At 28.6% G+C, this 13,124-nt stretch overlaps 1 protein-coding gene across 16 annotated transcripts in view; it reads right to left on the bottom strand.

The window, feature by feature from the left end:
- LOC129952848 (sorbin and SH3 domain-containing protein 1) overlaps positions 1-13,124 on the bottom strand; it is a 360,372-nt gene that overhangs the window by 100,384 nt on the left and 246,864 nt on the right. For 14 of the 16 annotated variants that reach the window (XM_056065716.1, XM_056065715.1, XM_056065719.1 and 11 more), the window contains 2 exons: positions 11,486-11,518; positions 3,396-3,448 (listed from right to left, as the gene is read on the bottom strand). In XM_056065716.1, the coding sequence (XP_055921691.1) occupies positions 3,396-3,448; positions 11,486-11,518 (86 nt within the window). The remainder of the gene's footprint in view (positions 1-3,395; positions 3,449-11,485; positions 11,519-13,124) is intronic. The other 2 variants (XM_056065706.1, XM_056065725.1) reach the window with 1 other exon arrangement.

The following is a 13,124-nucleotide window of genomic DNA, read 5'->3' as shown; positions in this document are numbered from 1 at the left end:
GTATGTCCTTGATAACATCACGATTCACGAGCTTTCTATTAAAGGTAATAAATCAGTTATGAAGTATTGAAATATACCATCCCTGTCACCTGACTCTAAAACAATATTAAGGTGTTGAAATTCAAGGTAGAGTTTACCAATTGCTATCATATTTTTGAGATATAACATGGTTGTTAAAATTACGATTATTTTCATTCGTTGTATTTACGTAGTATTTTTAACAATTTTAATGCGTTGTTAAAGTGAATATCATTTCGTTGTAAGTAATGACGTAGTATTTTCTTGTCAACTGTCAAAAGATTACAGAATAAAAAGTAACAGTTGACCAAAGAAGGAGCTATTTAAAATTAAACCTTTTATTGGAAGACACTGAAATGAAATGTTCTATGCATTCAATTCAGAGGTTTATAGCGCATTTTAAACTAGCAGTAAATATATATTTACAAATTAGAAGTCAAATTATTAAAAAAAAAAGAGGCTGGGATGCGACCCACACTGATAAATTCCCATCCCGTCTGTTGATTTGTCTTGCTTAAAAGTTTGTAGGTTTTCGTGTTGTTTTAAAGAAGTTCTGAGTTGAATTATTCTTACAAATTTTCAAATTATCAACAATATTTTTCATACAAAGAAATAGTTTAGTTTGAAAATCTAGTTTTGCCAAATAGATTTTTAGTCGAAAACAAATTTTAACCAATTTTGGAAGCATTTCTAAATTTTTACAAATTGGATGAGTGAAATTAATTTGAGAGATACCAAAAACCGAACATTAATTTTTATCAATTTTGGGTACTATTTTTTGTAGTCTTTACTTTTCTATGAAAAACGGACTTTCGGATTTTTATATTAAAAAAAACCTACTGAATATCGTAAACAATATTTTCTGTGAAATAAAAAAGTTTAAAGACAATATTTTTAATTTTTGAAAAACTATTTGAGTCGAAAGTAAATTTTACCAAGTTTTAATATTGTTTTTTTTTCGGTTTTTATTTTTTGTAAGAAAACTGTCTATTTAACTGAATGTTGATAACAATATGTTTCATAGATAAAAATAGTTTTAAGGAAATATCTCAAAGTTTTGAAAAGATATTTGAGTCGAAAATCAATTTTTACCAACTTTAATTAAATTCTTTAGGTTTTTAATTTTTATAAAAATAACTGTCTATTTGATTTTTCTCAAAATTTTACCAGATGTTAAAAACGTTATTTTTCGTTGCACAAAACTGTTTTGGAGATAAAATAAATTTTTTGTTCGTAAGATTTTAGAGTTTATACATTTTTTTCTCGGTTTTTTTTTGATTTATAAAAACCCGTTAATTGTTTTTTTTTGTTCAAAGATATAGTGGTTTGGTATCACGTTATTTAAAATTTAACTCATTCAATAATAAATTTAATTGGTTCGTGAAATATTTATGATTAACCAAAATTTTCATCTCTTTTTTAAACTGCAATGGTAAAAAAACCACGCACGCAATTTTTCTGAGATCTCTTTCTGCATCTTTATGCACAATTAAAAAAAAAAAACGTCGCGAACGTACGTACACACACAAGCACAGACATCTTTCTAAAAATCTTTTATTTCGATTCTAGGTACCTTGAAACGTTTAGAAATGTCATAATTCTCAATTCGGCAAATCGGACGAATTACAATAACTTCCTATGGGGAAGTTAATAATTTAACTTTAGTATTTTTGTGAGGTATCTATTTTTTTCTTCTTCTTTTTAACAAAATCAATTTTGTAAGTAAGCTTTTATAATTTTTCTCACTATTTGTAAATAAAGTAGAATTATTCTACATAATATTCGAAATTGACTAAAAATAAGTTTAAAGTAATAAAAAACATGTTTTTGAGCATACAAAATGGGAATTTGCGTACTTTTTAGATCAGAATCGTTTTCAAAAAATGTAAAAATGTAATGTAATTTTCAGAATCAAATTTTTCCGTTCATATTAATTCTAGTAAAAATGTTTGGCCTTTCACAGCGTATTTTTATGACAGGTTGCAAGTGGAACTTGTTGAAAAAATTTAAAATACATTTTCGTTTTAAAAATTTTAAGTTCTCTAAGTCCGATAGTAGTCAATGAACGAAAAAAATTCACCACAAAAAAAATCCAACAGTTTTGAAACTTCGCACACTTACTAAGGAATGTCTGGTGAAGCCCCAAAAAAAAGTCCAGAAGAATCCAACGTGATTTGTTCGTATTTGTTATGGTTTATGAAATGACTCTAGCGGTAGTTAAGAGAAACATACGTTTTTTTTTTTTCGGTTTTCGGGCTTATCTTGAAATCTATTTGTCGCAATTTTGTTGGGAATTTGTCTTAACATTTTTAGACAAATGTCAGTTTAAAATTTCAAAAATTAGTCTATGTTCAAAGTTTTACAAAATATTAAAAATAGTTTATTTTACCAATTTATTTGAGGTAAATTAGATATAATGAAATGGTTATTATTTATTTTCTGGAAAAAACTAGAGAACTTACAACTTTGTCAAATTCTTCAAAGACCTGAATTTTAAATTATTAAAAATTGTTTTATTAATTACATTTTACACAGAAAACCGTGTTAACACAGTGCATATATTTTTTTTTTTAAATCGTGGATTATGAGTGTTTCATAATTTTGAAAAACATAAATTGCCAAAAAAATAGAATTTCGTCTTTTAAATAATTCAAGTAGGACTTAAAAAAAGTCAATCCACTTTTTAGTCGAGAGTAACAGTCAAAAGATTTTAAAGCATAAGAGAGACTGAGATTAAAATTATAAACACTCTCACTCTCTATAATGCTCAAAAAGCTTTTGACGCTGAAATGATTGTCCTTCATATTTTAATTTCTTCATGACTTCAATTCCTTCATATTTCAATTCCTTGTATATTTTGAAGATGGCTTTTTGATGTGGTTTAATCGAATTTAAAGTACTAACCATCTTGACCTTAACTCAGAACTACTGTCATACTTTTTTTGCACAGTATAATAACATTTCATAGTCCTTATTAATTCTCAAGGACAAGCATATTGACAGTAAAGTCTCCTTAAACCAAGGACTGTCAATAGATATACTCATACAAGGATTAAATCAAATACATACATAGTCCTGTATATAAATCACTGCAATAACGCAACACTAATAAAATGATGCCACAACTTTAAAACATATACGACAAAAAAGGACATCTTTTGATTTACATATACTCGTACATTTGACCACCACAAACGTTCGTCAAATATGTATTCAATTCAAACTCGAACTCTCGAACTCGAACTCAATACAAATTTATGTAAAAGGATCAACTTAATGCAATTTCCTTTTTTCTTTTTTTTGCGTTTACTTTAGATCCTTACAAAACTTACATATCCTGTGTCGTATGGAAGAAAATATTGAAAACATTTACATACCTCGATAAATTTCCCTCGGTGTAATGTGGAGAAAGTTTCTGCTGGTCCAATTGCTGTTTGAGTTTTGAGATGGAAAATCCATAGAAATGTATGAAAAGATATCCCCCAAAGAGAAGCACACAATTTGAGGATGAAAGAAGAAGTAGGAAAAAAAGGAGGAAGAGAAAGAAAAGAGCAAAAATTAGATTAAAATGTTCACTTATTTCGTCCTTAGAGGGCCAATATATAACAAATAAATATATATGTACAAATATAGTAGAGTTTCTAAAATGTGGTCTCCCATATGGACATGGCATGCGGCAACAACAAGAACTTCTACTTTATGGTCTCTACTAGTTTTGGTTAGACCAAAAGAACTACATATAATTTATATACGTATAGACCAAAACCTCATAGCCCCTCATTTCCAAAACCTCCCATTCACCTCTTTCTATTTTTATGTTACCATATTACCGCATTTTACCACTTTACCACTTTATACTAGTTTACCATTTTACCAGTTTGCCACCCCCTCTGAAGTTCACAACAAAGTTTTTGTGTGTTTTTATTTTTTTTTAAGGTATGTATGAGTTTTATTTTGTTTAGATATGGATGGTGTTAGAATATACAGTATTGGTCAAAATAATAGGAACACTTAGAGGACAATCTTGTACAAAAGTGCTCATTGGTTAAAAAAGTCAATTTTTTCAGACAATAAAAAAGAGGTTGGGATTCCGCCCACTGCGATAACTTCCCGTTCGTGCCCTTTTGTCAATTTGTCAATTTTAGTACATTTTTTGAAAGTTTGATATCAATATCTTTCTTTGCCCTCGAGAAACTTGAGTGGAAAAAACATTTATTATAGCTTTTAAGTTGTTTTTTTTTTAGATTTTCGTTTTCAAGCAAAACTTGTTTAAAGTTTGTGAAATTTAAATAAAGTGTTCGTATTATTTTGGCCATAGCTGTATGCAAATGTACTTGTACTATTTCTAGGTCTAGGAAATGGTTTTTTAGGGTTTTTATGGTGAAAAATGTTTGGTGAGTAGATGAGGATGTTTATGTTGTTTTATATGAGAAAACAAAAAATACAGGACATTGAAACTTATGTCAATGCATATTCGAGGATTTGAGGATGCGAGGATGATGATGATGATGATGTTGATGATGAGGGGGGAAAAGAGCCAGAATTTCTAATGTTTTGTTGATGGTATTATTGTTGTAATGGATTGCAATGAATGTGTAAGTAGTTGTGGTTAGTTTTTAAGGTTATTTTTATTTGTGTTTTTATTTCTATTTTATTTGTTTTTTGTTATTTTTGAAATCATCATTTTGTGGATAGTTTTTGGTTTTAAGTAAAAGGACATATTTGGTATTTATGTTATACCTCTTTCTTGTTATATTTACTCTGAACTTTATGTTAATTAACATTTTCTATTTAAATTTATGAGGTGAGATGACTTTTATAATAAAATTAACTTAACTATCTAAAATATGTCAAGCACGTATTTCAAATTTTGCTTCTGGTTTTGTTAAAGGATGTAGATATTTTTAAATACATAATTAAGGAAGTCTTGATTTGATATACACATGTAATCAAAATAAATATATGTTGTTTAAGAATTTAATTAAAATATCATTAGGTCATTTAAAATTAGCTATAAATTAGTTAGCTTTAAATCAAAGAAAATGTTTGAAAACAGAAAAAAAGTAACTTTAATTAAGGCAATGTCTTGACTATGGCTAGTTTTTAACTGAGACTAAGTTCTCCGAATTTTAAGCATATTTATGTTAATGTTAGACTTATTACCCTTTTTTCATGAATTAAAGTATTCAATTTGTTCTTTAAACGTTCATTTGTTTGTATGGTAAGACTTTTATTCGGCGTTAGGTCTTGTTGCCCAAAATTATATTAACCAATTTAAAAATGTCATAGTATCCAAAACAATTTTTGTACATATTTGGTTTTTGTACGATTTGGGAAATACAGAACTTTTGTGGGCGTTTAAACTATACTTTGGTTTTATGACATTTCAATTAAAATTAAGAGTCTTACTGCCCAAAAAACTAATGTCAAGATATTTAAAATGTCATATTGCTCAAAACTGGCTCTATCGCAAAAAAATAATTTTCCGAAGAAAAAGCTACAAAGCCCAAAATCAATGTTATGTTGTCCAAATCAATTTTAAAACATTATAACGACCAAATTACTAAGTGACACATCGCCCAAGAGATGTCATTTGTTTTAAAATGTTGGGCATTCTGACTAAATTTTTCAATTCAAGTTTGAAATGTTATCTCCCAAATTCAAACATTAAATGAAAAAACTTTTTTACGCGCCTCAAAGCCCAACCACCCAACATTTTTTTGGTCGTTACGATATTTCTAAATTTGAGCGTTATGACATTGAAAGTCACTTTGGGTAATATGAAATTTTATTTAGACGTTGTCACAGTTTTTTAGTGATATTTTGACATTTATCTTTTTGGACTTTATGTCATTTTATGATAAGGGCTATATGGTTATTGTATGGTTGGGTTATAAAGCATAAGAAACGATAAGAATCATAATCGTCGTAATTCCCAAAATAAAATGAAAAAATTCTTTTTGGACAAAATGACAAGTAAGGATTTGGACGTCCTTTTTTAATTTATTAATTAATACATAAAAATTGTAATGGCTTAAAATATGTTTTGGACAACATTTTTTCATAATTGACTCGAAGAATTATTTTTAGACATTTTAAGCTCACATGTTTTCTAAAATAAATTTTAGAAATTTTCTTATGTTTGCCATCTTGTCGCGGTAAGTTTTACCACAGCAAGTTTCACCTCCCTTTTTGCTAACCACATTTAAGAATTTTTTTTTTGTAATTAGCGAACACTACAAGGGTTTGTATAGCTTTAATATGACAAAGCATTAGGAAAAGAGGAAGGGTTGGATAGAAGGTGTCGGTTTACATTGGTTTTAAATTTCTGAACATTGCATTGACAGAGAAAGATAGAGCGTGGCAAGGCGTTCCACATTCGAGAGGTACGGCTAAAAAAAGAATCTCTGTACGGCCGAAGTTGGGCTCAAAGGGAAACTGATGGGCATTCCTAGAAGCGCGATATTACGGTTAAATTATTTAAGGGGAGGGATGCATCTTACTATTTCACTAGAGCATAGTCCGTTAAAATAACGGTAAAAAAGGGTGAAGCAAGAAACCTTGCGTCGATGTTCGATGATGATGTTAATGTCACCAATCATTTTAAAAGCTCTTTTTTGAATACTGAGCAAGAGGCTTACATAAATTACTGAAGCAATTGAGAGAGATGAGAGTTATATTCAAGTTTCGGACGTATAAAGGTTTTGTAGATTGTAGCCAGATCAGACAGAGAGAAAAATTTCTTGCAAAATCGCGTGATCGCTCCACAAAAGGGGTTACTGATGCACATTCCGAGGATGTCAAGATCTTCCGTTTCGTTGATGCAAGTGCCACTCATAGATAGTGGCAAGAGGATTTATCTCGCTTAAACGATGCAAGACAGCATTGAGTTTTCGAAGCATTAAATTCCGCACGATTTCTTATTCCCCATTGTACAATGCTGTGTAGGTCAGAATTTAATGAGCTAATCATATTTTGCAGTTGCAGTTCCATATCCTAAGAGGAGGGTTGTGATTTTGGAAACGAATATGAAAGGACAAGAGTACTATCGTCAGCGAATCAATGTATTGTATAAAAAGTTGCAGACAGGAGATCGTTAATAAAAATGAGAAAGATTGTTGGAGATAAAACGGAGTCCTGGAACACACTAGCATTTATTTTGTGGTTTTCAGACTTAAATCCATCCAATACAACTTGCATTGAACGGTTCGAAAGAAAATTTATAATAAAACGAATAAGTGATTCGTCGATACCGAAAGCACGCATTTTCGGTAAGAGAGCAAGATGCCAGACTTTATCAAATGCCTTTGAAATATCAAGTGCAATAATCTTACTTTCTCCAAAACGATGTAAAGATTTGTTTCACTGTTCAGTGAGATGAACCATGAGTTCACCAGTGGACCGTTCCGTTCCTCAAGATATTTCTTAAGCTGATAATTCTTTCTGCGGCCCCAAAATTCTGGAAGAGATTAGTAAAAACCTGGACCATCAGCCAGTGACCTGTTCCTCTAGCATTTTGGGAAAGCAAATTTAACAGGTCTTACCAAATTGTGCGAAAGGATTTCACACCAACGAACTGTGTGACGGTTGGTCCACATATTGACTTAATAATATCGTCAAAGGCATGAAGGTGATACCCATGCCCAACAATGCGTGTAGGAAAGTCACGCCAACTTTAGCCTAGTATGGCTGAGGGCCCATCAGTATTATGATATGATTATGCTGAATGTGGTGAATTATTTCACCTGTTTGACATACCGACTGACGATTTTCGTAAAGTGTCACAATAACTTACGTGGCGGTGTGCAATTTTGGTTTCGTTTAGTTTAAAATAATTAAAAAAGGAATTTAAGCCGCGATCTTCGACAATATTGGATTCGAAGATCCAATATTGTTTAAAGACAATTGTAATTATATTCAGTCCTTCGGGTCGGTCGAGCGATGGAAAGTTGGCAACAATCTTAATAAGCTAAACATGTCGATTTTTTTAAAGTTCTATGACGTTCCAATGACGTTAAAACAGCTACTTTAAGTCTATCTCACCTCAATGTATGGAATAGTTATAGTTTGTTAGTGTAAAAGTACACAAACATAATTTTTGATTTTAAAAGAAAATATTTTTGGCTGCGTAGTATTTAAAGAAATATAAGGACAAGATAATAAATCTTGAGTTCAAAAGCAAACTCAAAACCATGTTCTTTTTATTTTAATTATAAATGGTTACGCGTTTCAAAAGTTTTGGTACAATTCGAAAACTTAGACGAAATAGAGAATTTTATGTTCAAAAATTAAAAAAAAGAAAATTTTGTGTCAGAATATTTCTAGTTTGGTTTCCATCAGAAGAAATGACTTCTAATATTGGTGCCTTACAAAATGTATTGACCTTCAAAAACAATACAATCGAAAATTGAATTGTCGACATATTTGAGGCTTTAAATCAATTTAGTAGTTTTTTGGCTAAACGTTCAAATTTGATTGATACTCCTGTATCCTGTCAATTGATTAATCTAAAATATTGATTTATTAGTTTTTCTTCTCGAAAACCGTTAGAGCGGTTTTTTTTTTTATAAAATGTTTCAATTTTAGTTTAAAAATGTTTGAAGCATACATTTCATAAACAAATATTGAAACTTTTAAAATGTATAATTTTTTTTAATCCAACAAGTACAATTTTATATTTCGAGTCGAGAATGGAAATTGAGAAAATGGAAAAAGAAGAGCGCTATAAACTTTTTTTTTAACAGAGTACGCATTGCAGGCGTTCTTCGTTTGTAAGACGATTCATGGTTATATTTTAGACCAAATTGAATGTGTGTGGCAGTGAAACAAAACACGAAACGTGCGTCAGCTGTTTAAATCAGTATTGCTAAGGAGATAATAGCTAAAAAATCACCCTTTATTTATGTTTAACAATTTTAAATAGTTTATTTTTTAGCAGGTCTTTTCCATTTTGTGTAAAACGATGACTTACTTGAAATTTCTAACAGTTTTCAAAAATGTTAATAACAATATTTGGCAAAAGATGATACACATAAGTTTAAAGTCAAATCAGATTTTTAGTTTCCAAGCAATTTGAAAACTAATGTTTTGCTTATTTTTAGTGGGTTTTATTTGTTTGTATCAAAAACGTTAACTTTCGACGTAAAAACTTATTTTCCAATTTATGAAAAAACCGTAATTACATAGTATGTAGAATCGAATTTCTTAAAATTATTGGTTCTTTTAATATTTTAAATATCTGTCACTTTTTCAAAATTGCTACAGTGTAAAAACAAACACTGACATTTTTAGTTACTTGAAAAACCACATTTATTTGAATTAAATTTATTAACTTGTTTTTGAGATATGACCGATGAGAAACGAAAATTAATCATTAATTGACGTCTAGTTTAAAATTGTTGATTTGTATGTTTATTTCAAACGATTGTTTATGTTTTTAAATATTTTAAATTATATTTGAAACAATTTGTATTTATTTTTATATTTTTTTTTAAATAAAATTCTAAATTCGTCTTAGCTTTTGAGTTGCACCAAAATTTATTAAACAATTACGAATGTATCCAAGCTCTTGGAATATATGGCCAAAGAGTTTTTAAGACAAAAGTATAATGTATAAATTCGATATGAATTAAAACGTTGGTTTAACATTTTCTACATATTTATATGAAAACTTTAAAAAATTCAAAAATTATATCTGAGTTCCTTATTAAAGTACTTTAAATAAACTTAAAAAATGTTTATATCTATTTTAAATATGAACAGATTTGTGTATATATTATTATCAAAAACTCCAGAAAATAAGCAATTGAACCATTATTTATTTATAAAGAAAATTTTAAGGCTGAAAATTTTAAATAAATATTTATATTTTATTTTTAGAACGGTTTTTAAATTATTATTCACTTTTTTATTTGCATGCGTTTTTTAAATATTATTCTTAATAACATTTACCCTTTAATTTGATTTAAAATAGTACACATTTTATAAATAATAAATTATATTTTTTTTGTGTTACCAAAAGCAAAACTTACAAATTGTTCAACTTCATAAGCAAAATCGATGAATGTACGAGGCAATGGATGGTTGTCTTTAAGCCACTAGTGGTGCATACAAATTTGGATGGGGATTTATTTATTTTTGTTGCATATCAATATTTTTGTTAAATGTTCAATTCAATTTATGTTTGGTTAAAAATAAGAAAAAAGCACAAAATAAATATTAAACAAATTCTCATTTTTCTATATTTGCAAAATTAATTCGAAAAATTTAAATAAATACAAAAAAAACTACAAATAAAATTATAGGAACGATGTAGTAACAACAAAAGACAAATACGAACAATAAATTTTATTCAAATAGGGTTTAATTCATTTAAATTTAATGTTTAAAATTAATTTTAATCTTTTCAAAACAACAACAAAAATAAAACGGATAAATACATAAATAAACCGACTGTCTGTCTATATTTACCTCATCATTATCATAATTGATCAAATTAAATGCTATAAATTCTAAAACTACTAAAATAGAAATCAATTGTTCGTTGGAGTGAAGGGAAATTAAATCGGTGTTTGTCATTTATTGGTAAATAAGAGGAAACTATTTTCTAAATTTTCCCCCAAAATAAACCTTCATATACATAGAAACAAATTTATTACGTATTGTTTGATTGAAATTAAAATGAAAAAAAAAAATTAAAATAAATGAAAAACGATTCATCGTATCGAATCATGAAAATTTAATTATTGTGGAAATTTTACTCTGCATACTCTTAGGAAGGAGTGAGTCCTGTATATGGAAAAGAGTATTTTCGATTTAACTTTTTTTGTATATGCAACTCTTTTATATTATAATATATCATTTTTGCAGTGGATGATTTATTCAATCATTCAATTCTGATAAATTAAATATTTTAATGGTTTTCGATATATAGCATTGTCATTAGAGTTGAGTAGATTATGTTGCATATGTTAAGGCTCATTAATTTGAAAAAGAGCTTAAATACGTATGAAAAGCATACATCATGCAATAGTAATATAATTATATTATATTTTTTTTTAAATATGATGTGAATTTAAATATGTTTTTAAAATAGAAAATTGTATTTTTCTTTCAATTAAAAATCATCGTATTACAGTGAATTTGTTCCTATTATTATTCTATGAAAATTAAAACCGTTTCTATGAAATCTATATTACGACTAATTATTTATATCAAATTTAACAATTCTAATTAACAGAATTTACCTTTTTATTTCTAATATAAACTCGGGAACTATAGGATTCTTAAAAATACATTCTACTAAGCAGTATTGATATGCAGGTACCGTTTAAGTAAAAACAAAAGCAGATTAAATGTAAAAAATAAACAAAAAAAAACAGTTTAAACTAATAATGTAACTAACTAACTGTAATTAATATATTTATTGTTAAAAAAAACTTAAAACTTCATAATATATGAATCATACCCCGTTAAAGATGTCCATCACTTCGTCCCACCACTAAAAAATGCGAAAAATAAAATTTGTTTGTTTAAATTTTAAAATCAATTTTGAGACAAAATGTTGTTTTCATCTTTGTTCTTTTTAATTTCTGTCGAATATTTGTTTTGAATTGTTTTAAAATAAAAAAAATATAGTTATTAAATGAATGATCAGGTGGATGAAGAAATAAAGTATATTATTATATCCATGCAAGTTAAATTTTAAATAAAATCCTTACAAAAAACTTATTCATTCTTTGAATAAGGTAAGAAGTATTTCCTAAAATATTATTTCGGATCAAAATTTATTGAAGTATCATTTTCCGAAAGAAAGAATTAAGTATTCATAAATATCCTCCATTTTGTAAATTTTATTATATAATTTAATTAAAAAAAAATCAAAATCAAAATTATTCTCTTGGGTATAATTAGCAAACATTAGTTTAAAAAAGTCAAATTTTTGTGAAGTGCTAAGTTTTGCATTGAAAAATGTGGTGCTATCAAAACGTTGCAAACAGATGATATGCATAAAACGTTTCTTTTAAATGCAACATTCCAAAAAGAAGTGAAAACGGTGATCAGTGAGATGCAGATACAAATTTGTAAATCAATTTCAACAATAAACTACTACGAACAAAACTTTGTTTATAAAATCTGGTCTGATATTTAGAACAATCAAAAAGATTGTCTTAGTTTTGAAGTTCAAAATCTTTTTTTTTTTTAATCTTATGTGAATTTTTGCATTATCCTTACTCTATTGGACTCTGTCTTAGTGATCTTTAGGTTTTGGGGAAATTCCTGTTAAGATCAGTATTAAGAATTTTATCATCAGTATTTTCTTCTAAGCTCGAATTGAATTGCTCAATTGCTGGGATGTGTTTTCTGTTTCACCAAAAATTTTCTGCACGAAAGTCTTAGGGTTTTCAATGTTTTAACTTAGATTGAACTATTGGATCTTGTCCTACAATTGTGGTCGGGAAATGACAAAGTTTTCATTTAAACTGGGCCGATTGGGTTTGAGGATTTTTTCAGGATTTCTCAACAATTTTTCGTTTACTTTCGGTCACTAAACCAAGGTTGGTGTTCAGATCACCAATGTGAAAGAGATCATAAATGTTTAGCTGGTTTTGAAAACAGAACACAAGATAAAAGGAGGGGTGGGGGGTGAAGATTTAAGGCCTGAGAGAATAAAAAAATGCGATATTTGATATGGTGACTGCTATCGAGAAAAACAAAACAATCCTTATTTCGATGCGGTTTTGTCATTGGAGCCAGACTTGAGCAACAAGGCTTAAGCTATAGATGCATCAACGAGCGCCTCCTATCTTCGATATCAAAATTAATCTGGGTGATTTGAATGCCCAGCTGGAAAGAGGTAAGACATCTTTGGTGGAATAATCGGGAAAAACAGCACGGCACTACAAAATTTCCGACAACGGATTCAGGGTCATCGATTTTGCTGTGGCGTGAATCGTCATGGTAGTCAGTAGACGTTTTTCACGCCTCAACATCCACAAAGGAACTTGAAGTTCTCTATTGGCGCCAGACACGCTTCCAGCATCATGGACGTTCAATTTTTTCGAAGAGCTAATTACTATTCAGACCACCACCACGTTGTAGCCAAG

Source organism: Eupeodes corollae, chromosome 3 (genome assembly GCF_945859685.1).
Source record: "Eupeodes corollae chromosome 3, idEupCoro1.1, whole genome shotgun sequence".
Taxonomy (NCBI): domain Eukaryota; kingdom Metazoa; phylum Arthropoda; class Insecta; order Diptera; family Syrphidae; genus Eupeodes; species Eupeodes corollae.
The sequence above is the reverse complement of the archived record's forward strand: the minus strand, read 5'-3'. Positions and strand labels throughout refer to the sequence as shown.